At 41.4% G+C, this 27713-nt stretch overlaps 1 protein-coding gene across 4 annotated transcripts; it reads left to right on the top strand.

Annotated features, from left to right (window-relative positions):
* Nucleotides 1–529: 529 nt before the first annotated feature.
* uspl1 (ubiquitin specific peptidase like 1) lies at nucleotides 530–27540 on the top strand. Of its 4 annotated transcripts, XM_055636877.1 has the most exons (11): nucleotides 530–648; nucleotides 1978–2056; nucleotides 4868–4978; nucleotides 6822–6992; nucleotides 7462–7590; nucleotides 8184–8817; nucleotides 13884–13997; nucleotides 19006–19135; nucleotides 21341–21466; nucleotides 21545–21705; nucleotides 25138–27540. In XM_055636877.1, the coding sequence occupies exons 4-11, from the start codon at nucleotides 6867–6869 to the stop codon at nucleotides 27111–27113; spliced, it is 3396 nt and encodes a 1131-aa protein (XP_055492852.1). In that variant the 5' UTR covers nucleotides 530–648; nucleotides 1978–2056; nucleotides 4868–4978; nucleotides 6822–6866; the 3' UTR covers nucleotides 27114–27540. The 4 variants fall into 4 exon arrangements, with proteins under 4 accessions (XP_055492852.1, XP_055492850.1, XP_055492853.1 ...); XM_055636875.1 differs by lacking the exon at nucleotides 4868–4978; XM_055636878.1 differs by lacking the exons at nucleotides 530–648; nucleotides 1978–2056; nucleotides 4868–4978 and adding an exon at nucleotides 5004–5687.
* The last annotated feature ends 173 nt before the right edge of the window (nucleotides 27541–27713 follow it).

Raw genomic sequence — 27713 nt, 5'->3', positions numbered from 1 at the left:
GGGGAGACTGCACGTGTCCACTCTATTCCATTAATTATCTCCCAATGACGAAGCTGCAAATGTTGCTGGAATATGCAGCTAAGCACAAAGTGTTGGTGGAAGTTAGCAGATCAGGCAGCATTTGTGGCGGGGACTGGGTGCTCTGCATGTTTAGGAAGGAACTGTAGATGTTGGTTTAAACCGTAGACACAAAATGCTGGAGTAACTCAACGGGACAGGCAGCGCAAAGAAGGGTCTCCAACCCAAAACGTGACCCATTGCTTCTCTCCAGAGATGTTGCAGGTCCCGCTGAGTTACTCCAGCACTTTGTGTCGATCCGCGCTCCATGTTGCCTCGGGTGGCGATGAGTTTCTTATCCTCCGCCAGTTGGAGGCTTTTCCACACCAGCTCGAGTAGGGAGGGAGGGAGGGAGGACGGTGTCCGGAGCTTTCTCCATTCCCCATTCCCTTGTTATTTTCATGCCGATTAGTCGATGGCGGCGACGGCTGGGGGGAGGGGGGGCGGCGGTTACTGACGGGCGGGAGTCGCGGGTGACTGACGGACATCACGGGGCAGCCGCGCTGTGCCGGCACCGGATGTGGAATGCCGCTACCGGAAGTCGGGGAATTGACGGAGCGACGGAGAGGCCGCGAGGAGCCGGCGTGAGGGGTAACTGGGGGAGAGTTACAGGGAGAGTGGGGGTAACAGGAGAGAGAGGGGAGTGGGGGAGAGAGTAACAGGGAGGGTAATGGGGGGAGAGGGGGAGTAACAGGGAGAGAGGGGGAGTAACAGGGAGAGAGGGGGAGTAACAGAGAGGGGGAGTAACGGAGAGTGGGGGTAAGAGGGGGGTAGGGAGAAGGGGGTAACTGGGGGAGAGAGGGAGTAACAGGGAGATTGGGGGTAATGGGGAGATTGGGGGTAATGGAGAGAGGGGGGTAATGGGGAGAAGCGGGAGACTGGGGGAGAGAGGGAGTAATAGGGAGATTGGGGGTAATGGGGGGAGGGGGGGGTGACAGGGAGAGGCGGTACAGGTAGGGCAATGGGAGGGGGGTAATGGGGAGAAGGGGGTAATGGGGGAGAGAGGGAGGAGAGATTGGGGGTAATGGGGAATGGGGGTAGGAGGCGACAGGGGTAATGGGGAGAGGCGACAGGGGGGGGGGAGAGGGTAATGGGGAGAGAGAGGGAGTATACTTGTGTATACTTGTATTTATACTTATGCATTTTAAATATGTATGTCATGTTTTATACTTTGGCAGTATAACAATGTTTTTTTATCATGCCAATAAAGTTTTTGAATTGAAATTGAAATGAGTAATGTGGGGAGATGGTAGGGGGGAGGGGGGTAATGGGAGAAAGGATAATGAGGAGAGATGGGTAATGGAGAGGGGTAATGGGGGGCGGAGGGATAACGAGGAGATAGATGGTTAACGGGAGGGAGCGGGGTACCGAGAGGTAACGGGGTGAGGAAGGGAGAGTAGTAACGGGTTATCGTGAGGGTGTAATGTGCGGGAGAAGGGTAATGTGGGTTCACTCTCATCAACTCCCCCCCCCCCCCCCAACTCACCCCCCCCCCCCCCCCCCCCCCCATCAACTCCCCCCCCCCCCCTGGCCCCCCCCCCCCCCCCCCCCCCCCCCCCCCCCCCCTCTCCCCTGGCTCCCATCAACTCCTCCCAGCTCTCTGCCTCAACCCCCCTCCCATTTCCCCATACCTTCCCCTGTTCCCATCAACTCCCTATACAGCTCAGTGACCCCCCCCCAACCACACCCATCCATTCAGCCTCCACTTACCAGGTTTCCACCAACTCTCCATCTCCACAACTCTCCAGCTCGCCAGTCCCCCTTACCCCCCCCCCCCCCCCCCCCCCCCCCCCTTGATTCATCGATTTTTCCATGAATTTGAAATTGCCATTCATTCACATACAAAGCCAGAGTGTTGGGTGGGGGCTGATTCTCCTTTCTCTGTACTTAATGTGTACTATTTTGCATTAATGAACCTAGATAAAGATTTGGAGACCGACAACTGTTTTCTTAATACATAAGTAAAGGCGCTTCAAGTCTCTGCCCAACTTCTCTTAAGGTAGGCCACTAATTCCAAGTAGAAATCTGAGACTCTTGAATCATGGATTCTCCATAAATTCTGAAATGTGTGCTTCATTCACTCATACAGACTAGGGTGCTGGAGCAGATGCTAGTACCTGTACTTCTTTCTCTATATTTCTGTGTTTTTGCATTATTGAACCTAGACTGAGACATTTTGAGACTAAAGACTATCTTTCTTTTAATGCATCAATGCCAGCACATCAAAGGTGCTTCAATGTCTCAGGAACCCTTTGAGATGCCTGTGTTTTTAATTTTCACCCCACCTACTGTTGGTAAACTTGGTGCTGTGGCTGAAAGTGAAGTATTCTTAGACATTGGGTGAAAGATATCTGGCATTAATTCATTTAGGGATTATCTCTGTTGTTTATATGCCATTCTTTTACTGGATTTTTTTCCTGGTGCTTTAATAATCTTGCACAATAGATAAGTTAATGCACAATAGGTGCAGGAGTAGGCTATTCGGCCCTTAGAGCACCGCCATTCAATGTGATCATGGCTGATCATCCCCAATCAGTATCCCGTTCCTGCCTTCTCCCCATATTCCCTGACTCTGCTATTTTTAAGAGCCCTATATAGCTCTCTCTCTCTCTCAGCTCCAGAGAACTTGCCTCCACCGCCCTCTGAGGCAGAGAATTCCACAGACTCACCACTCTGTGAGGAAAAAAGTGTTTCCTCGTCTCCGTTCTAAATGGCTTACTCCTTATTCTTAAACTGTAGCCCCTCGGCTGTGGCCAACATCGGGAACATGTTTCCTGTCTCGCGTGTCCAAAACCTTAACAATCTTATATGTTTCAATGAGAGCCCCTCTCATCCTTCCAAACTCCAGAGTGTACAAGCCCAGCTGCCCCATTCTCTCAGCATATGACAGTCCCATCATCCCAAGAATTAGTCAATAATTTGAAGGTGTCAAACTTCAAATTATATTCAATCGCCAGTCCACATAATTTATTCCTCGACAATGCTCTAATCCAAAACATTCTTTAGTGCTCTGATATTTTGTGCAGGTTTTTGCATTATTGCAAAACATGCCAAAAAGTATTTTTTTTGTGGACATTTTGACATTCTAAGATTGCCCCTCTGAATTTGAATATTTTGCAATAGTTTTTTAAATCTTTTTCCTGTTTGTCCATGTCAAAATAATAAAACCAAACTACTATTGAAGTGGGCCACTTTGTATTTCATGTTTACATTATATAAAAAGTGGTGATCCAAGGTGTGATGTTAAATTTAAAAGATAATGGTGTTAAATTTAATTGGGTCTTTTTTTCCCCAATCATGGGATCTTTCTTGAAACCGTGTGCTCTGGGTTTTAGTATTGCATATGGACTTACAAAGAGTTTGGAAATGTCACTTAAAACATTTTCATTGCCAGCTTTGTTAATTTCACCACCTTCAACGTGATCCCATTACCACTCAGTCACATCTTCCCATTCTGTAGAGACTGTTCCCTCTGCATCCCTTATCCCTTTCCATTCAATCCATCCCCTCCCCAGGCACTTTCCCCTGCAATTGTGGGAGATATCATACCTGTTCCTACACCACATCCCACTCCTCCATCCAGGGCCCCCCACAACTCTTCCATGTCAGACAGAGATTCATGTGCACCTCTCCAAACCTGACCTACTGCATTCAGTATTCCCAATGTGTGGCTTCCTTTACATTTACAGTCTGCCATTTCTTCCTTTTTTACCCTCGTCCCCTGCAACCCACACTCTCATCCAGAGTCCCAGCTTTGTTCCTTTCACTCCTTTTCTTGAACTTGTATCCACCTAACTCCGCATGTCAGGCATTGGGTCCCCCCCCCCCCCCCCCCCCCCCCCCCCACCCCACACCACCCCCCGGCCAATATCTTTCTTTGTCATCGTTCCCATTTCCAAGTCTGCCATTTCTTCCTTTTTTACCCTCGTCCCCTGCAACCCACATCTCTCCCTCCCAGCTTTACATTTCACTCCTTTTCTTGCTTGTATCCACCTAACTCTTGGAGGCTTTGTCCTACCTATCTACCCTCTTTTATTGAGCATTCCCCCTTATTCAGCCCGCTCGCTCCCGACTTAAGAAGTGTCCTGACCTGAAATGTCACATGCCCATACCTTCACCAGATGCTGCCTGATCCACTGAGTTCCTCCAGCACGTTGTGTTTTGTGTTCAATTTCACCTGTTTTTGTTCATAAATAGGAAGAGGTCAACATTGTGGTATATGAATAAAACTTGTGAAACTTTGAGATCTATCTTTTATTTTAAAGTTCTTCAGTTATTCAGTTATTGATTAGATCTGTACTTAAGGTGCAAGATTCCCATAGGTTTAAAAAAAAAAGTTTTGTTTATTGTTATTGTCACATGTTTTTTGCTTTTTGATGCGTGCTATCCAATCAGCGGATCCAATCCAATCAATTACAATTGAGCGGTCCATAATGTACAGATACGGGATAAAGGGAATAAAATATAGTGCAAGATAAAGCACGTCTTTGGTGTTTGCACAATCTCTGGCTACTTGGGAAAAGCTTCCAGTGTGGCAACACTTTAAAATGGTTCAGCAGCTTTGTCCTCTTGGTCAATCAGCAACAAATTGCAAATAAGGACAACTAGGCGAATTTCTGCAAAAATTACTGGGTGCGTAGTTTTCAAGGTCATTTATGGTAAACATGGTAAATCATGGAGCAAATTTCCAAAAGATGGAGTTTGTGAAATGGCAAATCATGAGGTTTTTATTAATCATATTGTCTGGTCATTTCTATAATCGTATAAACCTTTTTGTTTTCTCAACGTGCATCAAATTAATTTTATAAAGCTGAGTTGATTAGTTGTTACTTGATATTTGGTCAAACTGGCAGCACTATTTATTACTGACTGAAGACGAATGAAATTAGGATACAGATGACAGATTTTTGCATTTGTTAAGGTGAGTGATTTTTAAAACTCAGTTTTGATGATGTTAATTGCAATTGTTTAATTATTTTGGTATAACACTTCCAAGTTATTCAAAAATCAGAAAATAGAATGTATTCAGATTTCTATGAACCAGAACGTAACATTTTCTTAAGAATGCTGAAAATTAAGGCATGGATTATGATATTTAATTTTGTTTAAAAATAAAAGGATTGTGCTTTATTAAATGACCAAAAGATAATTTGTTTGGTTTGACATTCTCTAACTGGCTAAAAGAACAGCAATTAAATGTTGACAGAAGAGACTGTAGATACTGGGATCTGGAGCAAAAAATATAATCTATTGGAGGAATCTGGCAGGTCAAGCAGCATAGGGAGTATGGAGGGAGAGAAATTGTCCATATTTCGGGTCAAAATCTTGGTGCAGGGTCTCACTCCAAAGCATTTACAATTCCTATTCCCCCATAACCCAGATTCCTGTTTTTATGGAGACTGTAGATGCTAGCTGACCTGCCATGTTACTCCAGCACTCTGTGTTCTCTCTGTCCCTATGTCCTGCCACTTGTCCCCGTCCCCTTTTAAGTTGACTATCCTAAAATAGCTGTCCTAATTTGCTTTTTAAAATTCATTTTATTTTATTTTCATTCCGTAAACTTCCAATGGCTTTTTCGAAGGACAGTCCAGATCATGTCAGTGTTCTACTTCCAGCCCCTAGATCTTTTGGTACTGATTTTAGACTTGACCTCTAGTCAGTGACCTACCCAATGCAAGAGCATCTCTAGGATGTTAGCATATTGTCCTAAGGTGAGATTAAGCAAACCGTGCCTATACTTTCAGGTTCAGAAGAATAAGAGCTAATCTCATTGATAGATGCAAAACTCTTGTATTGCTTGACAGGGTAGATGGGAGAAATTAAGATTTTCTTAACATCAGTTCTAACTCAAATTCTGATGTATCAGATTCACAGAATTTGTCCTCTGTGCGCATTGCTCTTTACATCTAGTGACCATATCAGCATTTTCATGAAGAAATCTCGCATAACAATTAGTTAATAGCTCTGCAGCATGCAGCCTCTTTTGTAGTTATTGTTGTAACCTCATATAACATGGTTTAAATGAAATCAAATGTTTGCAGGAAAGACTGAGACTTTCCTATGCTTTTTTTACCCATGTGATATTTAGATAGGTTTCCAATATGTATAAGAATTTTACATTTTTTTGTCTCGCATCTCTGTTCCGAAAACCCTTGATGTAATCAAGATCATTGTGCTCAACCTTGTTCGATTAAGCTTCAGTTAACTAGCTTGTCTTTTCAGTTTTTTTTTAATGTTATTTTGAAACTTGCTCTTGTGCATTGGAAAGATTCATACAATATTTTGGAAAGTTACTTGCTGAATTTTGTGTATCAATTTGGGTGTTTTTGTCAACCTTATGAAAAGTAATAATCACCAAACAATTGCCATAGCAAGTATTAGTGTGATTTTGAAATTTGGTAAGCATGTGTTTATTTAGTTATGAGTTCATGCATAGGTCTTCATGCAAATTTAGTGAATTTTATGCAATATATTCTATAAGCAAAACATATTTTAGTGGATCGATTTTATTATTAAACTAAAACTGAGTTACCAATATTCTTACAATGGCAATCCGATCATTTTCAAGTTAAAACTCCGGTGAGATGTTGATAGCTAAGTTTCAATTCATGTGGAACTATTCTTTAAAATATGACGCACCAAATGATTATTTTAAATTTGTGCCTGTGTATTGTAGCTTAAGTTTATCGCCTATCGCCTATCTAGGAATCTATGTTAAGGTTTTGGATATCCGCTAATGATATCTTCAACTTTTATTTTAACAGCTTTATCTGAGAAGTTCCTGATATGTGCTTCAGATCACCGGTGAGATGGTAAAGGTTAGCCTATGGCCCAGCATGATGGATAGACAGAAGACCAAGACTTGTTTGCCACTGAGTGGTCCAGGCACTGATATAAATGTGTCTTCCATCCACACGGTGGGGTATTTGGGAAAAGTCAGTAAAACTGTTTATTCCTCTCTCAACTGCACAAAGTTCTAAATTTTATTACACTTCTAAATTATTTTTGATCTATTATTATTTCTGGAAAAGATCAAGAATTGTGGAACAATCTAAGCTCACCAATGGTGACACGGAAATCTTGCACAAAGTGCTATGGCGAAAGATTTTACTGAGGTGAAAACATGGTAAAATGGTATTCCTCTGAGTGATAATTACAAAATACACTTGAGGACATCCATGACTTGCTTTCAAGTGAGAACCAGAATATGAAAATAAACTTGGTATATGTAATCTTTTCCATTTGAATGAATGAAAACACTATATTAAATGGGTTTAGGTTTCTATTCAGTCTTGAAATGATGGATGGCATTAAACATTTCACTCTCTGATTTATTTTTTCCCCCCCAATAAAATTCTTTATTGTAAAGTTTTTCTTGATACCACTTTTTGTTTCTATGTGCAGTTTTTTCAAAGTACTTCACTAGATCCACATGAATATTGTCCAGTTTGTGCAGCAAAAGGGAAACGGCAGGTCCTACGCAGATATGGTATCAGCTTTGAAGAATCCATTCTTCTTTGTACAAATCCACAGGTACTGAATATTATCGAATTTCTTTTACAGAAAGACAAAGTGCTGGAGTAATTCAGCGGGTCAAGGCAGCATTTCTGGAGAACGTGGATAGGCAACCTTTTGGGTTGGGACCTTTGTTCGGACTCTGGAAGTCTGAGGAATGGTCTCGACGTGAAATGTCGTCTATCCATGCTCTCCAGAACTGCTGCCTGACATGTTTAGTTACTCCAGCACTTTGTGTCCTTTTTCATAAACTTTCTGCAGTTCCTTGTCTACTTAGTGAATTGTTTAATATTTTTGGGGAAGAGATTTGAGCTAGAATATTTTGCATGTCATCAAGCTAATAGAATCCTTTTTACAATATTACAAATTGGCCATCTTTTTAAAGTCAAATTTTTCAGTATTGCAGTGCTGGTAATTAATTGCATCTACTGGATATTTCTATAATTACTCTATTAATCTAGAATTGTAAAAATATATGTCAATATTTTCCATCTATACCAGCAGATAAATCTGACATTTGATTGTTACAAATTTCGCGGGGGCAGTTCTGACATTTGTAGATTCACTAATGTTTCTGATTTTTAAGTGAAAGTGTTTTATTTTCTTTATAGTGTTTCTTTCCTTTGGGATGTAAACCATTGAATGAGATCCTAACTTCATCCACCTTGCCAAGCCTTCAATCATCACTTCATAGTGGGGAGAACATATATAAATCAAGCGTGCTGATTCAATCGTCCAAACAGAATGTGAAACGACAAAAAACTTTGAATTGTAGTAACAAAGGCAGTTGGGATAGTTTCAGTAGTCTATCCAGGGAAAGTGCTTTTAAGTTTACAGCCAGCAGATTGAATAAAATAGACAACTTTATTCCTTATTCAAATAATGGAAGCAATCATCAGACAGTTAATTCTGCTGAAGTGCATGGAACAGGTGTCACAAATGAGCCAATTCATGTGGCTCCTGGACAACTATGTGGCAAAAGAAAGGAGCCATCGACTGAATCTGAACATTCTGAATTGGAAGTTCCTAAAGAGGAATTGTCTATCGTACAATTAATTCTTCAGTGGAAGAACACAGCTGCACTCTGCTGGCTAGACTGCATCTTAACAGCTCTGGTCCATTCGAAAGTACTTCGAAATGCCATAAGCAATCTAGGAACAGAAGTGGAATCTCCAATTAAGAATCTATGCACTGAGTATGACCAGGCATGTGCACTACTGTCTAGCAGCCAATGTCGAGGAACAGGTAGGAAGTGATCATCGGTCTTCTATGTAATATCAAGGAACTGCAGATGCAGGTTTATATCAAAGATAGACACAAAATGCTTGGATAACACAGCGTGTCAGGCAGCATCTCTGGGGGAAATGGATTGGTGACATTTCTGATCGGTACACTTTACCTTGGTTATAGAGGGTGGGAAAGAAAGGGGCAGGACAGGGTGAGAGACAGGAGGGGCAGGACAGAGCATGGCCACCAGTAGGTGAACACAGGCGAGGGGGTTATTTGATAGCCAGATTGTTGGACAAAGGTCAGAGATGAAGAGACAGATTTGAGCCCAAGAGTTGCAAATTGTGAAACTCAAGGGTAGAAAAGTTGCGTATTGTGTATGTATAAATGGAGGTAATTGGTCATCCATGTTGTACTTCAGTACACAAACCTAATTCCTGCAAACACTCCTTTTTTGGGGGAAGTTGAAATAAACTTTTGAATACATTTGTATTCTCAACAGTAAGTGAAAGCTTCAAGTACCATAACATGGTAGATCTATCAAAGGAAATACTTTGATAACGCATTAAGAATTCAGCAAAAGGGGTGACTAAGTTGAAACATTTGAATCGGAAAGTTGGTACATAATTTGGACATTTCTGTGAGCAAAATGAAGATTGATCCTGACAAAAATTTGATGGGCTTGGAACTGTATCTATTGATTCAAGATACAAGATACATTTATTTGTCACGTACCAAATGGGACAGTGAAATGTATGGTCACCATACAGCCATACGAATAAAAAATGAACACAACACACGATAGACTCCAACACAAAACATCCCCACACAGCAGATTCAAAATTTCCCCACTGTGAGGGAAGGCACCAAGGTTCAGTCATCTTCCTCTGATGTTCTTTGATGTTCACCCGTGGTCGGGGCCTCCCAAGCCTTCCGCCGTCGCCACTACGGGCGGCCCGATGTTTCAGGCCCGCTCGCCGGGATGGTGGAACTCCAACGTCGGAACGTGAGAACAACCTCAGCGGCTTGGAGCTCTGAATCGGCCACTTCCTACCGGAGTCCGTGGCTCCCGAAGTCCACAGGCCGCGCTGGGCGGAGATTCGCACTGGCGGCCCTCGGCAAAGGGATCCCAGGACTCCGCGATGATGAAGTCTCAAATCTTCATCCAAAGAGAACAGTTTCTCTATTCTATATAGACTGCTCATTATTTTGAACACCTCCGTCTTTCAACCTTCTAAATCCAAGGAAAACATTCTCGGCTTCTCTAAGCTTTCCTTATAACATCTGACCCTCATTCTTGGAAACTATTCTAGTAGATCTCTGTCTCCTCTTCAATAGGTTTGTATCCCTTTGCAGATACAACAGCTAGGAGTGGATGCTTACTCGATACTTATGACAGAACACAAGTTATAGGAGCAGAATCTGGCCTTTTGACACATCAAGTCTACTGCACCATTCAATCATGACTGATCTATCTTTCCCTCCACCCCATTTCCCTACCTTCTCCCTGTAACCCCTGAAACCCGTACTAATCAAGAATATCAATCTCCACCTTAATAATATCCATTGCTTTGGCCTCCACAGCCTGCTGTGCCAATTAATTCCACATATTCACCACCCTCTGACCAAAGAGATTCCTCCTCGTCTTCTTTCTAAAGGCACGTCCTTTTATTCTGAGGCTATGGCACCTGGTCCTAGGCTCTCATACTAGTGGCAACATCTTCACCACATCATCTCGCACCAGGCCTTTCACTATTCGATGTTTCAATGAGGTCCCCCTCATCCTAAACTCCAGTGAGTACAGGCCCAGTGCCGTCAAACGCTATCCAACACGTAGAAACTTTCCTCCTTATTAGGATACATTTTTACCTTAAATTACAAATACCTGTCCCTACTTCCATATTATCTTTCATTTCAATCTATTAGCTAACCCTAACCTCATTTTATCATAATTTATTGAAGGTAAACACAATTGTTTCTCCCTCTCAAATCATGGAAATTGTTTATCATACTGTGATTAGTACACCAGTCTATGAATCAGAATCAGATTTTATTCGCCAAGTATGTTTTGCAACATACGAGGAATTTCACTGGCCTCGTCGGTCATACAATTAAAAGCAACAGAACACTCAAAAACACATTTTAACATGAACATCCACCGGCGAAATAAAGTCCAAGTCCTTCCCTTTGCTCTTCCTCGTTCGGGGGCCTCGAGCCCTCCGTTGACGGGATGGTCTTGACTCCCATAGCCAGTGGCGTTCCGGCCCTCCACGTCGAGACGACCCGCTCCAGCATCGGGCCCTCCCCCTACATAAAACAAACCGAAGTACATCAAAGCAAACTTTTAACAAACTCTAAAAATAACAAAATGATGAAAAAACGAACAGACTGCCATCTCCCCTGGCGTCCCAAGGTCATTTACAATATGTGTCTAATTACCCATTACTAGATCCAGGGTAGACTGTTCCCTGCTCAGTTCCATAATGTCTTGGTTCAGGAAATTATTTCAAATGCACTCAACCAGTTTAGTATTGTCAGTTCCCATTCCAACTTGATTAACCCAATCCACAGAAAGATGAAAGTCTCCAATAATCACTTCTTTTTTTTATTAGTAATTTGTTTGATTTAAACCAATGGGTGGCACAGTGGCATAACGGTAGAGTGGCTGCCTTAGCACCAGAGCTGTAAGGTTCAATCCTGACTTCAGGTGTTGTCTGTACAGAGTTTGTACCTTCTCCCTGTGGCCACGTGGAGAAGATTTAGTTTTATAACCATAAGATTTAGTTTTATAACCATAAGATTTAGTTTTATAACCATAAAAACTACTACATTGAATAAGTCGAGCTAGTATTGCCGGAATAGATTTCTCAGGGTTAGAGATGAATAATAACAGGTCAGAAAGAAAGAAAGAATTTACAATTTTTTACCGTTGAAAAACTCCTTTATTGCTTTAGCAATATGTTTGGGATCATTGTCTTGCTGTAGAATGAACCGCCGACCAATGAGTTTTGAGGCATTTGTTTGAACTTGAGCAGACAGGATGTGCCTATACCTACAGAATTCATTATGCTACTACCATCAGCAGCTCTATCATCAATGAAGATAAGTGAGCTAGTACCTTCAGCAGCCATACATGCACAGGCCATAACACCCCCACTACCGTGTTTCACAGATGAGGTGATATGCTTTGGATTTTGGGCAGTTCCTTCTCTCCTCCATACTTTGTTCTTGCCGTCACTCTGATATGTTAATCTTTATCTCATCTGTCCACGACCTTTTTCCTGAACTGTGGCTGCTCCTTTAGTACTTCTTGGCAAACTAACCTGGCCATTCTATTTTTGCGCCTAACCAGTGGTTTGCATCTTGCAGTGTAGCCTCTGTATTTCTGTTCATGAAGTCTTCTATGCACAGTGGTCATTGACAAATCCACACCTGACTCCTGAAGAATGCTTCTGATCTGTCGGACAGGTGTTTGGGGATTTTTCTTTAAAATTCTTCTGCTATCTGCTGTGAAGGTCTTCCTTGGCCTGCCAGTCCCTTTGCGATTCGTACGTTCACCAGTGCTCTCTTCTTAATGATGTTCTAAACAGTTCATTTTGGTAAGCCTAAGGTTTTGCTGATGTCTCTAACAGTTTCATTCGTGTTTCTCAGTATCATAATGGCTTCTTTGACTTCCATTGGCACAACTTTGGTCCTCATGTTGATAAACAGCAATAAAAGTTTCCAAAGATGATGGAAAGACTGGAGGAAAGAGCAGGTGCTGAGAGCTCTCATATACCTGCATTAAGGAGGCATTTAAACACACCTGAGTAATTACAAACACCTGTTAAGCCATGTGTCCCAAACATTATGGTGCCCTGAAATGAGGGGGACTATGTATAAACACAGCTGTCATTTCTACATGGTGAAACCAAAATGTATAAAAATGGCCTATAATAAAATCTGACAATGTGCACTTTAACCACGTGATTTTTTTTTTTCAATAACAAATCTCAAATTGTGGAGTACAGAGGCAAATAAATAAATGAGGGGTATTTGTCCCAAACATTATGGAGGACACTGTGTATCAACACCTTTCACTTCTCATTTGTCTTTAGTTTAAGTTTAGAGATACAGCGTGGATGCAAGCCCTTCAGCCCACCGACGTGTCCGCGCCGACCAACGATCACCCATGCACTAGTTCTATGTTATCCCAGTTTCGCGTTCTACAAACTAGGGGCAATTTAAATCACCTACAAAACCTGTACGTCTTTGGAATGTGGGAGGAAACCAGAGCACCCAAATAAACCCCATGTGGTCACAGAGAGAACGTACAAACTCCGTACAAACACCACCCATAGTCAGGATTGAACCTGGTGCTGTGAGGTAGTAATTCTTGGGCTGTGCCACTGTACCCACACTTTGTCCTTACAAAATAAAAATGTTCACAGACTAGTACACATGATCAAATGCTAGTTCAGTGAAAGTTTTTAAGAATATATTATCTCATTATCTTGGAAATTGAATTGGAGACGATCAAAAATTGAGGTGCATGGACCTTTTAAAATAATTGAATACAGACTTGATGGATGAGCATTTATTTGTATGAGTAGAGTGTTGATATTTTTTTAATATAAAGGGTGGATGACTGGCTAGAAACGTATTGAAATAATAAATGTTAAATCAAGGAAGGCATGGATGAGAGTTTCAGTTGCAAATGAACAATTTTATTTTTAGCATCCCTACTATAAAGCAGCACATTCATTATTGCCATGTTCATGAATCAGTCTGAGGAAGAGTCCCAACCTGAAACATCACCTGTCCATGTTCTCCAGAGATACTGCTTGACCCGCTGTTACTCCAGCACTTCTCTATTATTTTGGTAAACCAGCATCTGCAGTTTGTTGTATCACCACATCTACTATGATTGGGGGACGGGGAAAAGACAGTCTACATTATATGGTTATAATTTTAGATATTTCTCTTTGAAAATTTGCTTGTTTTGAGTCCAATTTAATAACTTAGAAACAAAAATGTAATTAATTTTAGGTGAATCAATTGTTTTGAAGTACTTTATCTTAAATGTATTTAAATTATACTTGCAGGTGATGGTTTATGGAAGATTCCTCCTCAGTTGCTCGCTCAGATAGAATTAATGCTGAACAATATCCGGGAGAGAGTCTTCAATTTGCTTCAACCAAAGCTGAGATGCGAATTAGGTAATTAACTAATTTTGATTCCTATAATGTTCTCTCTAATATTTTTATATAAAAAATAATTTTCTGACCCATGATGGCTCACAGATGGTGCTGCACTGAAATTATTTACAGTAACATTCATACTATTATTTTACGTAAAACCAAATGAAAGTGCTTAAACTGATGCAGCTGCTTTCTTCCTGAAACTTAGCAGGTCTAAGATTGTCTCCCATTTCTGCTTTTTTCCTGTTTAGTATTTTTCTCTTTTTAATGTTGGGGAGTGGTTCTCCCTTTTTTTACGGATGTCCCTATTGATAATTTCACCATTAGGGCTATTTATCTAATGAAGAATATTGGAAATGAGTCGGAGCCGTGCAGTACGACAGCAGGCCCTACGGCCCAACTTGCCTATGCCAAACAAGCTGCCTCACTAGTCTCACCTGTCCATGTTTGGACAACATTCCTTTAAACCAGGGGTTCCCAACCTTTTTCGTCCCATTTACCCCAGGCAACTTTAATAGCACGTAATAATGTAATTTCACTTATTCATGAACAACTAATGATGAACAGATACCAGAACCAAACACAGTCAATGAGAAAAAATTTACAAATCCAGAATCAACAAATTTACTCCCTGGGTAGGAGAAATTTACCCCCTTGCTCTAAACCTTTCCTGTCCATGTACCTTTCCAAATGTGTTTTAAATGTTGTATTATCAGCCTCAACTACTTCCTCTAGCAGCTCGTTTCATATAGCCACCACTCTCTTTGTGAAAAAGGCTCCCCTTAGTTTCCTATTAAATCATTCCCCTCTTTCCTCTGGTTCTTGTACAGGATCTTGGTGAGACCACACCTGGAGTATTGCGTACAGTTTTGGTCTCCAAATCTGAGGAAGGACATTATTGCCATAGAGGGAGTGCAGAGACGGTTCACCAGACTGATTCCTGGGATGTCAGGACTGTCTTATGAAGAAAGACTGGATAGACTTGGTTTATACTTTCTAGAATTTAGGAGATTGAGAGGGGATCTTATAGAAACTTACAAAATTCTTAAGGGGTTGGACAGGCTAGATGCAGGAAGATTGTTCCCGATGTTAGGGAAGTCCAGGACAAGGGGTCACAGCTTAAGGATAAGGGGGAAATCCTTTAAAAACTGAGATGAGAAGAACTTTTTTCACACAGAGAGTGGTGAATCTCTGGAACTCTCTGCCACAGAGGGTAGTTGAGGCCAGTTCATTGGCTATATTTAAGAGGGAGTTAGATGTGGCCCTTGTGGCTAAGGGGATCAGGGGGTATGGAGAGAAGGCAGGTACGGGATACTGAGTTGGATGATCAGCCATGATCATAATGAATGGCGGTGCAGGCTCGAAGGGCCGATGGCCTACTCCTGCACCTAATTTCTATGTTTCTTGATTCCCCTACTCTGGGAGAAAGACCATGCATTTACCCTATCCCCATTTCTTAGTTGTAATAATACTGATACTATCAGTACTTCTATTACTGATTTGACCTACAGTGCCCTCCATAATGCTTGAGACAAAGACCCATCATTCATTTATTTGCCTCTGTTCTCCACAATTTGCGATTTGTAATAGAAGAAAATCACGTGGTTAAAGTGCACATTGTCAGATTTTAATAAATGCCATTTTTATACATTTTGGTTTCACCATGTAGAAATTACAGCAATATTTATACATAGTTTCCTCCCCCCCCCCATTTCAGGGCACCATAATGTTTGGGATACAGCAATGTCATGTAAATGAAAGTAGTCATGTTTAGTATTTTGTTGCATATCCTTTGCATGCAATGACTGCTTGAAGTCTGCGATTCATGGACATCACCAGTTGTTGGGTGTCTTCTCTGGTGATGCTCTGCCAGGCCTGTATTGCAGCCATCTTTAGCTTATGCTTGTTTTGGGGGCTAGTCTCCTTCAGTTTTCTCTTCAGCATATAAAAGACATGCTCAATTGGGTTCAGATCGGGTGATTGACTTGGCCACTTGAAAATTTACAATTTTTTAGCTTTGAAAAACTCATTTGTTGCTTTAGCAGTATGGGATCATTGTCTTGCTGTAGAATAAGCTGCCGGCCAATGAGTTTTGAGGCATTTGTTTCAACTTGAGCAGACGTGATGTGTCTATACACTTCAGAATTCATTATGCTACTACCTTCAGCAGTTGTATCATCAATGAAGATAAGTGAGCCAGTACCTTCAGCAGCCATACATGCCCAGGCCATAACACCTCCACCATCGCGTTTCACAGATGAGGTGGTATGCTTTGGATCTTGGGCAGTTCCTTCTCTCCTCCATACTTTGCTCTTGCCTTCACTCTGATATGTTAATCTTTGTCTCATCTGTCCACAAGACCCTTTTCCAGAATAGTGGTTGCTCTTTTAAGTACTTCTTGGCAAACTGTAACCTGGCCATCCTATTTTTACGGCTAACCATTGGTTTGCATCTTGCAGTGTAGCCTCTGTATTTCTGTTCATGAAGTCTTCTGCGGACAGTGGTCATTGACAAATCCACACCTGACTCTTGAAGAGTGTTTCTGATCTGTCGGATAGGTGTTTGGGGATTTTTCTTTATTATAGAGAGAATTCTTCTGTCGCCAGCTGTGGAGGTCTTCCTTGGCCTGCCAGTCCCTTTGCGATTAGTAAGCTCACCAGTGCTCTCTTTCTTATTAATGATGTTCCAAACAGTTGATTTTGGTAAGCCTAAGGTTAGGTTGATGTCTCTAACGGTTTTATTCTTGTTTCTCAGTCTCATAATGGCTTCTTTGACTTTCATTGGCACAACTTTCACAATTGACACAATCATGTTGATAAACAGCGATAAAAGTTTTCAAAGGTGATGGAAAGACTGGAGGAAAGACTAGGTGCTGAGAGCTCTCTTGTACCTGCATGAAGGAGGCAATTGAAACACCTGAGCAATTACAAACCTGTGAAGCCATGTGTCCCAAACATCATGGTGCCCTGAAATGGGAGGGGCCATGTATAAACACAGCTGTAATTTCTACATGGTGAAACCAAAATGTATAAAAGTGGACCAATAAAATCTGACAATGTGCACTTTAACCATATTTAACCGTTTTTTTCTATTACAAATCTCAAACTGAAGTACAGAGGCAAATAAATAAATAAATAAATGACGGAGGGCACTGTAGGTTAGAATACCCAGTCAGTCCTGCAATGAGATTATGCGGTCACAAAATAGATACATTTCATAGTATTGGTTGCTTGTTCTTTATTTTAGCAATCCTTGGAAAGGGGATATTTAAAAAATCATGATAATCATAATAGTACTTTATTAGCCAAGCATGTTTTGCAACATATGAGGAATTTGATTTGCCATAAAGAGCATCAAGACTCCCAAATACATTTTTAACATGAACATCCACCACAGCGACTCCCCCACATTCCTCACTGATGGAAGGCAAAAAAAGTTCAGTCTTTTTCCTTCTTTGTTCTCCTGCGGTCGGGGGCAATGAACCTTCCATTGACGGGACGATCTTGGTCCCCGTAGCCGGCGGTCGGGCTCTCCGTGTCGGGGCAACCAGTTATCTCTGCTCCCCCGTGCCGGGCGATTGAACCCCAGGTCGGGGCTAGTTGAACCATCTGCGACTTTGGAGCTTCCCGACTTCAGTCTCTACCCGAGACTGCGAGCTCTTTGATGGTGAAATTTGCAGTCTGCGTTTGGAGCGTGGATCCCTGGCAGGGGATCGCCAGCTCCGATGGTAAGTCCATTGCCCCGCGGTGGGGCTCACAGTCAGTCTCGAGCAAGGCCGCCAGCTCCGTGATGTTTGGCCGCAGAGCGACCGGAGATGCGATCTAGAAAACAATCGCATCTCTGGCAAGGTAAGAGAATGAAGAAAGTTTCCCCTGACCCCCTCACCCACCCCCACATAAAACAAACCAGAGAACATTAACATATACTTTTAAAACACACTCAAAATAACAAAAAAACGAAAAGGCAGACCATCGCTGACGGCGCCACCGTTAATTGGAGTATTGGAAAATTTGAGTAGTTTTTTTCCTACACCCAAATTACTTTTCTAGTGCAGATCATTGAGCTTTGTCACATTTATAACACTCCTATCTAATTATAGCCCTTGACATTCACGCCAGTTGTATCCAGCATGAAGTAGTCACTGTTTACCATTCCTGGTATTGATTGTAAAAGCAACACCCACGACTTTAATGTAAGGAGCCCAGGATCAAACAGATTTGATCAGCTGTTTATATTTAGTTTAAAATTCCATTACTGTACAAATATTAACCCTTTGGTGAGGAAATTGCTAAGGAGCCATCCTGTATCTTCTTTAATTGAAAATTTGCTATCTCATCTTTTAATAATTAACTTGTTATGCCAATTTAGTTAGTATAATGGTGCAGACTAATTAGATTATGCAGTTGTTGTGGCCTTGGGTGTCTTGTTTTGGACTTCATTCAGACACATCTGCACTTTAGTCTGTTTTACTGTTTTACTGTTTTAATGTTCTTTTACAAACCATGTTCTCGGGGTATCTAAATCTAAATTTTATTAGTTATTTAAGTTATGACATCGGATGGAAGCTGCATACCCAAATCTCGTTGCACTTATGTGCAATGACAATAAAATTTATTAATATTATTATTATTATTATGTTTGTGTACTCTGTGATGGTGCCGAAGCCAGGTGACTTTGTGTGCTGGTTCCAGAAGCCAATGTACAATCATTCATTACAATCGCTCACTCCTTTAAACACTGTGGTCGGTTTGATTGTAATCATGTGTAGTCTTTTCATTGACTGAATAGCATGCAAGAAAAACACTTTAACAGTACCTCAGTACACACAACAAAAATAATAAACTAAACTTAATTAAACTATAGTGAACCACATTATTCTGCATTATTTTCCTCTCCTCCTGTTTCTGGTGCTCTCCCAAATGAAATATTTCTGGCTATCATTAAAGCTGCTGTTCCTGACATACAACTACTTCATCAAATGTAGTATATGAAAAAAATAGACCTAATGTTTTCATGTCTTTTTCAGGAAAATCTGACAGCCCAGTCTTTGCTTTCCCACTTCTACTTAAGCAGGATGCCTGTATTGAGACGTTTTTTATACAATCATATATTTGGAGTTTTGAATGTATGAAGTGTGGCTACAAATATGACGAGAGGCAAGTGTACTTTTTAAACTAAAATTTAACGTGTGGTGTTGGTGTATGTTAATTTGTGCCATGTTCCAATACGGATAACCAGTGATTTCATCCTGCACATTCCTGTAAAATGTTATTCTTCCACTGATTTTATTCTCAGAGATTTATTCCTGGATATTGGAAATTCAGATGAGTATAGAATATTTCATATTGTGGATTCAAAATGAATACCCACTTTGTATAAAAGGTGGATTTCAATAAGATTACAAAGCAAGTAATTACATGAGTAAAACGGAGTCCAAGAATAATGAGACCTATTTCAATTGAAATGTGGTGCTGTATCAATCCATTTGAACCCTAACCCTCTATGATTATATGCCATGACAATAAAATATAGCAGAATTAGGCTATTCTGCCCATTGAGACTACTCCGCCAATCAATCATGGCTGATCTATTTTTCCCCCTCAACTCCATTTTCCTGCTTTCTCCCTGCCGTAACCATTGATGCTCTTACTAATCAAGAACCTATCAACCTCTGCATTTAAAAACACCCAGTGTCTTGGCCTCTTCATCAGTTATTTATGCAGTAAAAATACCTCTAAACTTTCTGTATTTGATTGAATCTTGGCTAAACCAGGCCAGTTGTCTGAACATCTTCAGAAAAACATGGAGGAAGATGGTGCCAAATATCGGGCTTCATTCACATTGGCTCGTTGCGTACCATATCTTATTCTGCCATGTTATGGAAAGTAGCTCTTTTCATTTCCCATTTATGGATTGTGGTATCTTGACTATCGTTATATTCTGCATCAATTGTTCCTTAACCTGTTTAAAGAATTCAAATTTGCCATCAGTCCAGGAATTAACCATTTTGAGCGTCATCGTTTATTGTATTTTTTTGATTAATTTTGATCACATCCAAAAAAAACCAAAAGTACTCGGAGGGCATCTTGGTCGGCAAGGGCAAATTGGGCCGAAGGGCCCGTTTCCCTGCTATATGATGCCATGACTGTTCAATTGCTTTAAGAAATGCCAAACCAATCAAATTTATTGAATAGATAGGAACCATAGGATCGGTAGGCGGCGCGGCTAGCAGCGGCCTCGTCAGCCTGTCCGCGTTTTAATTTTTTGTTGTTTTTTTTGATGTAGTTTTTGTTATTTTATGTGGGGTGTGTGTGTGGGGGTGGGATGGGGGTGGGGTGGGAGGGGGGGGGGGGAAACTTTTTGAATCACTGGAGACCCGACCTTTTTCTCGTCATGTCGTTGAGGCCGCAACGAAAACCGTTGCCGTCGCGGACTGGCCGAGAACGGAGCGGTGCGGTGGAGGAGCGCTGCTGCTGCTGCTGCCGCTGCTGCTGCCGATGCCGCTGCTGCTGCTGCTGATGCGATGCTTCTGCGGACGGCGGCACCGGCAAGAGGGAGACAAATTCTCCCGCCCGCCGCGGGGTTGAAGAGCTCCTGGAGCGGGGCCTGACACCACTGATGCCAATGGCCGCGTTTGCAGCGCAACCGGGGGCTCCAACACCAAGACCCGGTGTGCGAACCATGGGCTTCAATGGCCGCGGGACAATCAAGCCGGGGGCTTTGATTTGACTCTGACATCGAGAGTGCAGTGGAGAGATAATGGATGTTTAGTAAAATGTAATTATGTTGTGTCTGGGGTCTATTTGTGTGTAATGTATGGCTGCAGAAACGGCATTTCGTTTGGACCTCCAGGGGTCCAAATGACAATTAAATTGACTCTTGACTCTTGACTCTCTTGAACTGCAGATGCTGGTTTACACCAAAGATGCTGGAGTAACTAAGCTGCTCAGGCAGCATCTCTAGAGAAAAGGAAATGAGGAACCGCAAATGCTGATTAATACACAAAAGGAAGCAAAGTGCAGGAGTAACTCAACAAGTCAGGCAGTGAACATGGATTGGCGAAGTTTTAGGTCGAGTCAGAAGAAGGGACTCGACCCAAAACATCACCAATCCTTGTTCTCCAGAGAAGCTGCCTGACCTGCTGAGTTAATCCAGCTCTTTGTGTTTTGCGGTATTTTGTTTTCTTATCGTTAAGACTAAATAATGAGGATGCCAAATGGAGGCTAATTTATTTCACAATAAAATATCTTTAAAAATAACAATATGCACTCACCTAATAATCTTGGACCTAGGATGTAGATCAGGCTTTTTTTATATGGAAATGTTTATATGCATTGCTTATGGTACTTTTTTGTTTATAGGTGTACAAAAACCTTGACTACATTTACAAAAATAGATTCAGATTGGCATCCGCTGAATGCTGTTCATAAATCGCCCTGTAATAAATGTCAAGATAAAGATCAAAGGCGGAAAATGCACATAGAACGGTAGGTATCTTGTTTATAAATACAAACATGTTACAATTACATTTATGGAACTTTTTTATAACTTTTGATTTCTCTTAGGATCTCCTCGATATACATGCTACATTTTGTGGAAGGTCCACCACATATAGACTTGGATGCTTATGGATTTGACTTTGAAGGAAGCTTGTACAGAATCTGCTCTATTATTCAGTATTTACCAAATATGAAGCATTTTGTCACGTGGATTCGGAATTCTGATGGTATGAGTTACGTTTTTTGGCTTGACGTCAATGTTTTGAATAGTATTTTCCTGAAAAGTATGTATGCATTTATACATCCGACATTTATGTATGCATTTATTGGCAATGTACAAAAAAAAACATAAAACGGTTCTTCAAATTGTAGATGCAGTGGCAATTATTTGAATAGTTCCTCACTGCTGCCTTGGAACCCCCAATCCCCTTTCCCAGAACAGGGCAGTACACATCTGATACCCACAGATATGTGGTAGAATCACTGTTTTGAGCATTTAGCTTGGTTTAGTTTTTTGTCATGTGTACCAAGGTACAGTGAAAAGCTTTTTTGTTGTATGCTATCTGGTCCGCGGATAGACTGCACATTATTACAATCAAGTACTCCACGATGTCCAAATACAGGGTCAAGTTATTGCAATAACATTTAGTGCAAGATAAAGTTCGATTTAAGATAGGCCAAGTGTCTCCAGTGAAGTGTGAGGTAGGTCAGGACCACTCTCTAGTTGTTGATAGGACGGTTCAGTTGCCTGATAACAGCTGGGAAGAAACTCCCTGAATCTGGACGCGTGTTTTCACACTTCTGTACGTCTTGCCTGATGGCAGAGAGGAAAAGAGGGAGTGTCCGGCGTGATTAGTCGGAGGTTATGGGGGAAGGCAGGATAATGGGGTTGGAAGGGAGAGATAGATCAACCATGATTGAATGGTGGAGTAGACTTGATGGGTCAAATGGCCTAATTCTACTCCTATTCCTTATGAGTCTGGTCCTTGCTTATACTGGGGGTCTTGCCAAGGCAGCGTGAAGTGTAAATGGAGTATATGGAAGGAAGCTTGGTTTGCGTGATGGAATGGGCTACGTCCACAATTCTCTGCAATTTCTTGCGGTCATACAACACAGAAACAGGCCCTTCAGCCCAAGGTGCCCATGCCGACTAAGATGCCAATCTACGTTAGTCCCACCTTACCGTGTTTGACCCATACTCCTCTAAACCTTTCCAATCCATGTACCTGACTATACTGTGAAAGTATCTGCCTCAGCTACCTCCTACAGCAGGTCTTCTAAGTACAATTTAGATATTCCACATAAAAAAGATACTCAAATGTTCACCAGCATTAAAACTTTCCTTTGCTACTACCTATTGGACTAATCAGTTAATATCTCTCAATATTGAAATTATTTTAAACTTAGCTGTCATGGGGAAATGTAACAGTAAGTCACACTATGGTGGTTTTTAACTTTCTCTTCAATGCTATCGTGTATTTGGTAAAATAAGGGGAAATTTGAGGTGAAAGGTTATCCATGTTGACAGTAAGCTTTCTTTAGTCTAGAGATTGGAAACAGGCACTCCGGATGACCGAGTCTGCACCAATTGTTACCTAATTGAATTGAACTGCAGATGCTAATTGACCTAAACATCGACACGTCTTTGGAGTGGGGGGGGAAACCGTAGCCCCCCCCCCCCCCCCCCCCCCTCCTGGCTGGCTGATTGGCTCTTTGATTAGTTTTATTAACTTTATGAATGAGATCTGACCTTGGATACTGTCTAGGTTGAGTTTGCATGTTCTCCCTGTGACTGCATGGGTTTCTTCCGGTTTCCTCCCAACCCCAAAGGGTTTGTAAGTTAATTGGCCTCTTCAAATTGCCCCTAGTGTTTAGGGAGTGTTTGTGAAAGTGGGATAATACAGTACTAGTGTGAATCGAAGGGGGTCGCGGATACGGTGGGCCGAAGGGCTCGTTTCCATCAATCAATCATGATTATATCTATCACTTGAATGTAGAAGTCCAAACAGGGATGAACGTTAAGCTACAGTAACTCAGCAGGCCAGACAGCGTGCTGACCCGGTGAGTTGCTCCAGTCTTTTGTGTCAATCTTTGGTATAAACCAGCATCTGCAGTTCAATTCGCATAAGGATCCAGACAGCAGTATCTCATGGGGAGAATCTTATGTTTTGTTTTGAAGAACGAACAGAAAAGATTGGTACTGCAACATATGAGCCGAACGGATATGACGTCTCCAGGGACAGGATTGGTCCGACACCTTGTCAGAACCCCACGTCCATCACATCACTGGCCAGGGGGAGACGGGAGAGGGGGGGGGGGGGGGGGATCTTGAGCTTACGTTTGTAAAATGGTGGCAGTGACTCCAAGCTGATGCGATTGCCACAGAGGCAGTTATGTGATGGACACGGGGGTCTGGACCAATCGCTGACCTTTGTCGCTGACTGACAAGTTGTCGGAGCAATCCCGTCCCCGGAGATGTACAAGGTACAACAATTTAACTATTTTAAAATGTAACAAGATGCAACAATTCTTGCAGCAAATATAGATTTTTTAAAAGTGTTTCATACCTATTTATCATTTTGGCTTCATGTCCGTTTGGCGTCACAAATTTTCGACCATGTCCGTTCGACATCATTTCCTATCGGCTTCGTGTCTGTTTAGCTTTGTATCCTTTCGACGTCGTGTCCATTCGGCATCTCGGATTTTCGACGTGATGTCCGTTCGGCATCTTGGCTTTAGCTTCTTGTCCTTCGGCATCCCATCCGGGTACCGGCAAGTGGGATTAGCTTAGATGGGACATCTTGGTCGGCATGGATTAGTTGGAATTCCGTACTGTATGATTCAATTTTAAAAACTTGATAGAAATGGGGTGGGGTGGGAAGGATTTTCAGTGCCATTTTCATGACACAGGGCAGGGAAGTGGGACTACCTGGATTTGTTGTGAAACAGGTAATAAGCACTCAATAGCCTAATGGTGCAACCTCCTTTGATTTTTATTTTCTCAATAGTGTGCGCAAATCAATGCAGAACATATAACATTTATAGTTGGTACTTTGTTCTTATACTCTAAAATCACAAATGTAATATTTGGTAGTTTTTTTAGTTATACAATCATGAATATTGCAATTTGCTGTTAGTGTGAAAAATGTATTTACATTCATATTCCCCATGACATAAGCATGCACATTAGATCAGTTTTTAGCAAACTTGATGAGCTGCATTTTTGTTCAAAAATTGAACTTTTCTCAAGGTGTTGGGTCAAGTTAGATTTTAGAGATGCAGTGCGAAAGCAGGCCCTTCAGCCCACCGAGTCCAAGCCGATCGGCCATCACCCCGTACACTAGCACTGTCCAACACACTAGGGGCAATTTACAATTTTTACTGAAGCCAATTAACCTACAAACCCGTAAGTCTTTGGAGTGTGGGAGGAAAACCAAGCACCTGGCGAGAATCCATGCGATCACATGGAGAAGTTCCAAACTCCGTACAGACTGCACCCATAATCAGGATCACGCAGCAACTCTGCCACTGTGCTGCCCCATGTTTTCTGTATTTTCTAAAGGTGGTATTAACATTTTTTTGGTCATGTAATTAATTTCTCGGTGTAAACAAGTGGAATCATTTTTGAAATAAAATGTTTCATTTCTATCTGCTTATAGGTTCATGGCTTCAGTGCGATGATTTGCAAGGTTTCAGTTGTGTTAGACGTTCAACATTAGAAGTGCCTGCCCATGAAGTCCATATTATCATCTGGGAAAGGAGCGACTTTGAGAAGGCAACTTGCAGGGATATCATTCCACATAGTGACTCTTCATTTGTAACTGGGCTTAATGCTCCATCCTTAAGGAGTGAGGCTACCTCCTCTGATGTGCAACGTCCCAGTGAAATACCTTTAACTAATACTGCTCTGTTTAGTGCACCAGATAAACAAATAATCAGTGCACTGAAAGAGCCCACCACACCAAATGTGGATTGTGTAAAGGAAAACGATATAAAAGGAACTTCAAACAGTAATTTCTTGACAGATTTGCAGTATCTGGGAGATGATGCGAATATAATACTGAATCTTGTTGAGATTAAACTGGATGATGAAGGGAACCCATTGGACACCTTTCAGTTCATACCAGATCAACAGCAGTTACAAAATGCACCGCTTATGGCTATTGATTGTAATGTCTCTGTCCACCCTCCTGGTGAAGTACATTATTCCAGGGAAGAATGTCAAATTGATCAAACTATTGCAAATTCTGATACGGGTCAAAAACAGATTTTGCAGTCTGAAATGCCATTTAGTCCATACCAATCATTGCAACTCCAAGACACTGGCCTAGCTGATATTCCTTCAGCAATATTACAAAGAAATTCAACTGTAAAAAACCCAACAATTCAATGTCAAGAAGGAATGGTAATCCCATCTGGAATTTTGGAGATCCCGACAAAGTCTGACATCAAAATACAGAAGGGGCATTGCAATAAGATCTCGTTATCTCCAACTGCAAAAACGCATGCTACAAATAAATCAACGACTGGCATTCCCAAGACTGCAGTAGCTAAACGGAACTTCACTGTTGGCTGGGGAAAGAATCTGTTGAACCGTCATCTTTCAATTCTGGCCACCAATGAACCTGGAACAACAAGTAAGAAAGAAGTTGGGAATACTCAGAATGGTTTGCCAGGTGTGACAAATTCAAAGTCTTCTGCGAAGGGGCATTTTGATGGGTTTAGAAGCAAAAATACCCCAAAATCTGTACAAAAGGCCATCAAAAATCCGTCTGAATCTCCAGATTTAAATACTCCAAACCTTACCTGTGTGCAGAATAACAATCTTCAACGATTCAGTAATATGAAGGACAACTGCAAGAAAATATCTATGGGTGCCCATACTTTAAATAAAACATATCTTTCTAATTCATCAAAATTTAATAATTCCCCGATGTGTGAGACAGGGACTTATAATGTGAACCATCAGAGTTTAGTCCCAGTTGAGAAAACGGAACTGAATAACATCGATTCCAAAGCTCAAAAGCTCCGTCTGAAGTTACTGAAAAAACTTCAAACCAAAAAAAATCAATTGGCTTCTCTTGACCAGCTAATGAAGACTAATCAATGTGGTGAATATCTGAGCGCTGGACAATCATTAAACCATGCAACTAATAACGGAGACCTGATGTATGACTTTTTGAATGATCTTTGTGGTCAGGCTGGAGTTGAAGACAGAGACTCTGTTTGTACCAGCTCTAATGCATCACTGAACAGTAGCCCAAGCCACGAGGAATTACTTGCAGAACTCTTCACTCCGACCACAGCTACTACATTTAACTGCATGAAACCTGATGACTTGCGATATGGTGAACCACCAACAGGTGGAATAGCGAATGGTAAACTGAGTACTATCTACAACATAGGTTCAAGGACAGCAAACAATAATCTCACATCACCTATTTCAGTTTCAACTATGCCACAACAAGCTTACAAAAATGAGTTCACCAGCATAACCAACATTCACACACCATCGTTTGAGAGTCCTATTAAGGATGACATGCTAGTAGATTTATTATCCATTTCAACTCTTAACTCTTTATCAGGAGATCACGAATTGCCCAACTTTGATGAAAACCTCTTTGAAAACTGCTAGGAAGTGGAGGCTCATCAAAACCTGGAGGAAATAATCATTGTTTACATGACAGTATTGTTGGTTTGAATTTAAAATGTTTTTCTTCCCATGAACTTGTAACACAATGAGTAATGTGCGGCTGATCTGTGCTTGGCAAAGATTTGTTTCAACCTTTGGAAATTTCACAATCTGTGTATAAATGTGTAAACTTGCTTTCTCAGACACTTTATTTTGTTCTGGTTTCACTGTACTGAGGGTCTGCTAATGATGCTTCGAAATGCAATATATGTGTGGCCATTCACATTTAATTACTAATTAAGAAAAGACTAGCAGACGTTGTTTTGACAATGTTTACTGTTATTTACATGAATAGTTTTATTTTTTGAATATTTAAGTGCAATTTCTCTTGGGCTGTAAATAAATTTATTGACAATATTTGTTAACAAAATTGTAATTTGGAGTATTTTTTTCAGTTTTGGTCACCCGACGATAGGAAAGATGGCGTTAAGCAGAAAACTGCAGAGATGATTTATGAGGATGTTGCCAGGACTCAAAGGCCTGAGCTATAGTGAGAGGAATGGCAGACTATGACCTTATTCCTTGCAGCGCAGGAGGGTAAGC

Source organism: Leucoraja erinacea, chromosome 6 (genome assembly GCF_028641065.1).
Source record: "Leucoraja erinacea ecotype New England chromosome 6, Leri_hhj_1, whole genome shotgun sequence".
In the NCBI taxonomy this organism is placed as follows: Eukaryota; Metazoa; Chordata; class Chondrichthyes; order Rajiformes; family Rajidae; genus Leucoraja; species Leucoraja erinaceus.
This window is presented reverse-complemented; position numbering and strand designations above follow the sequence as displayed.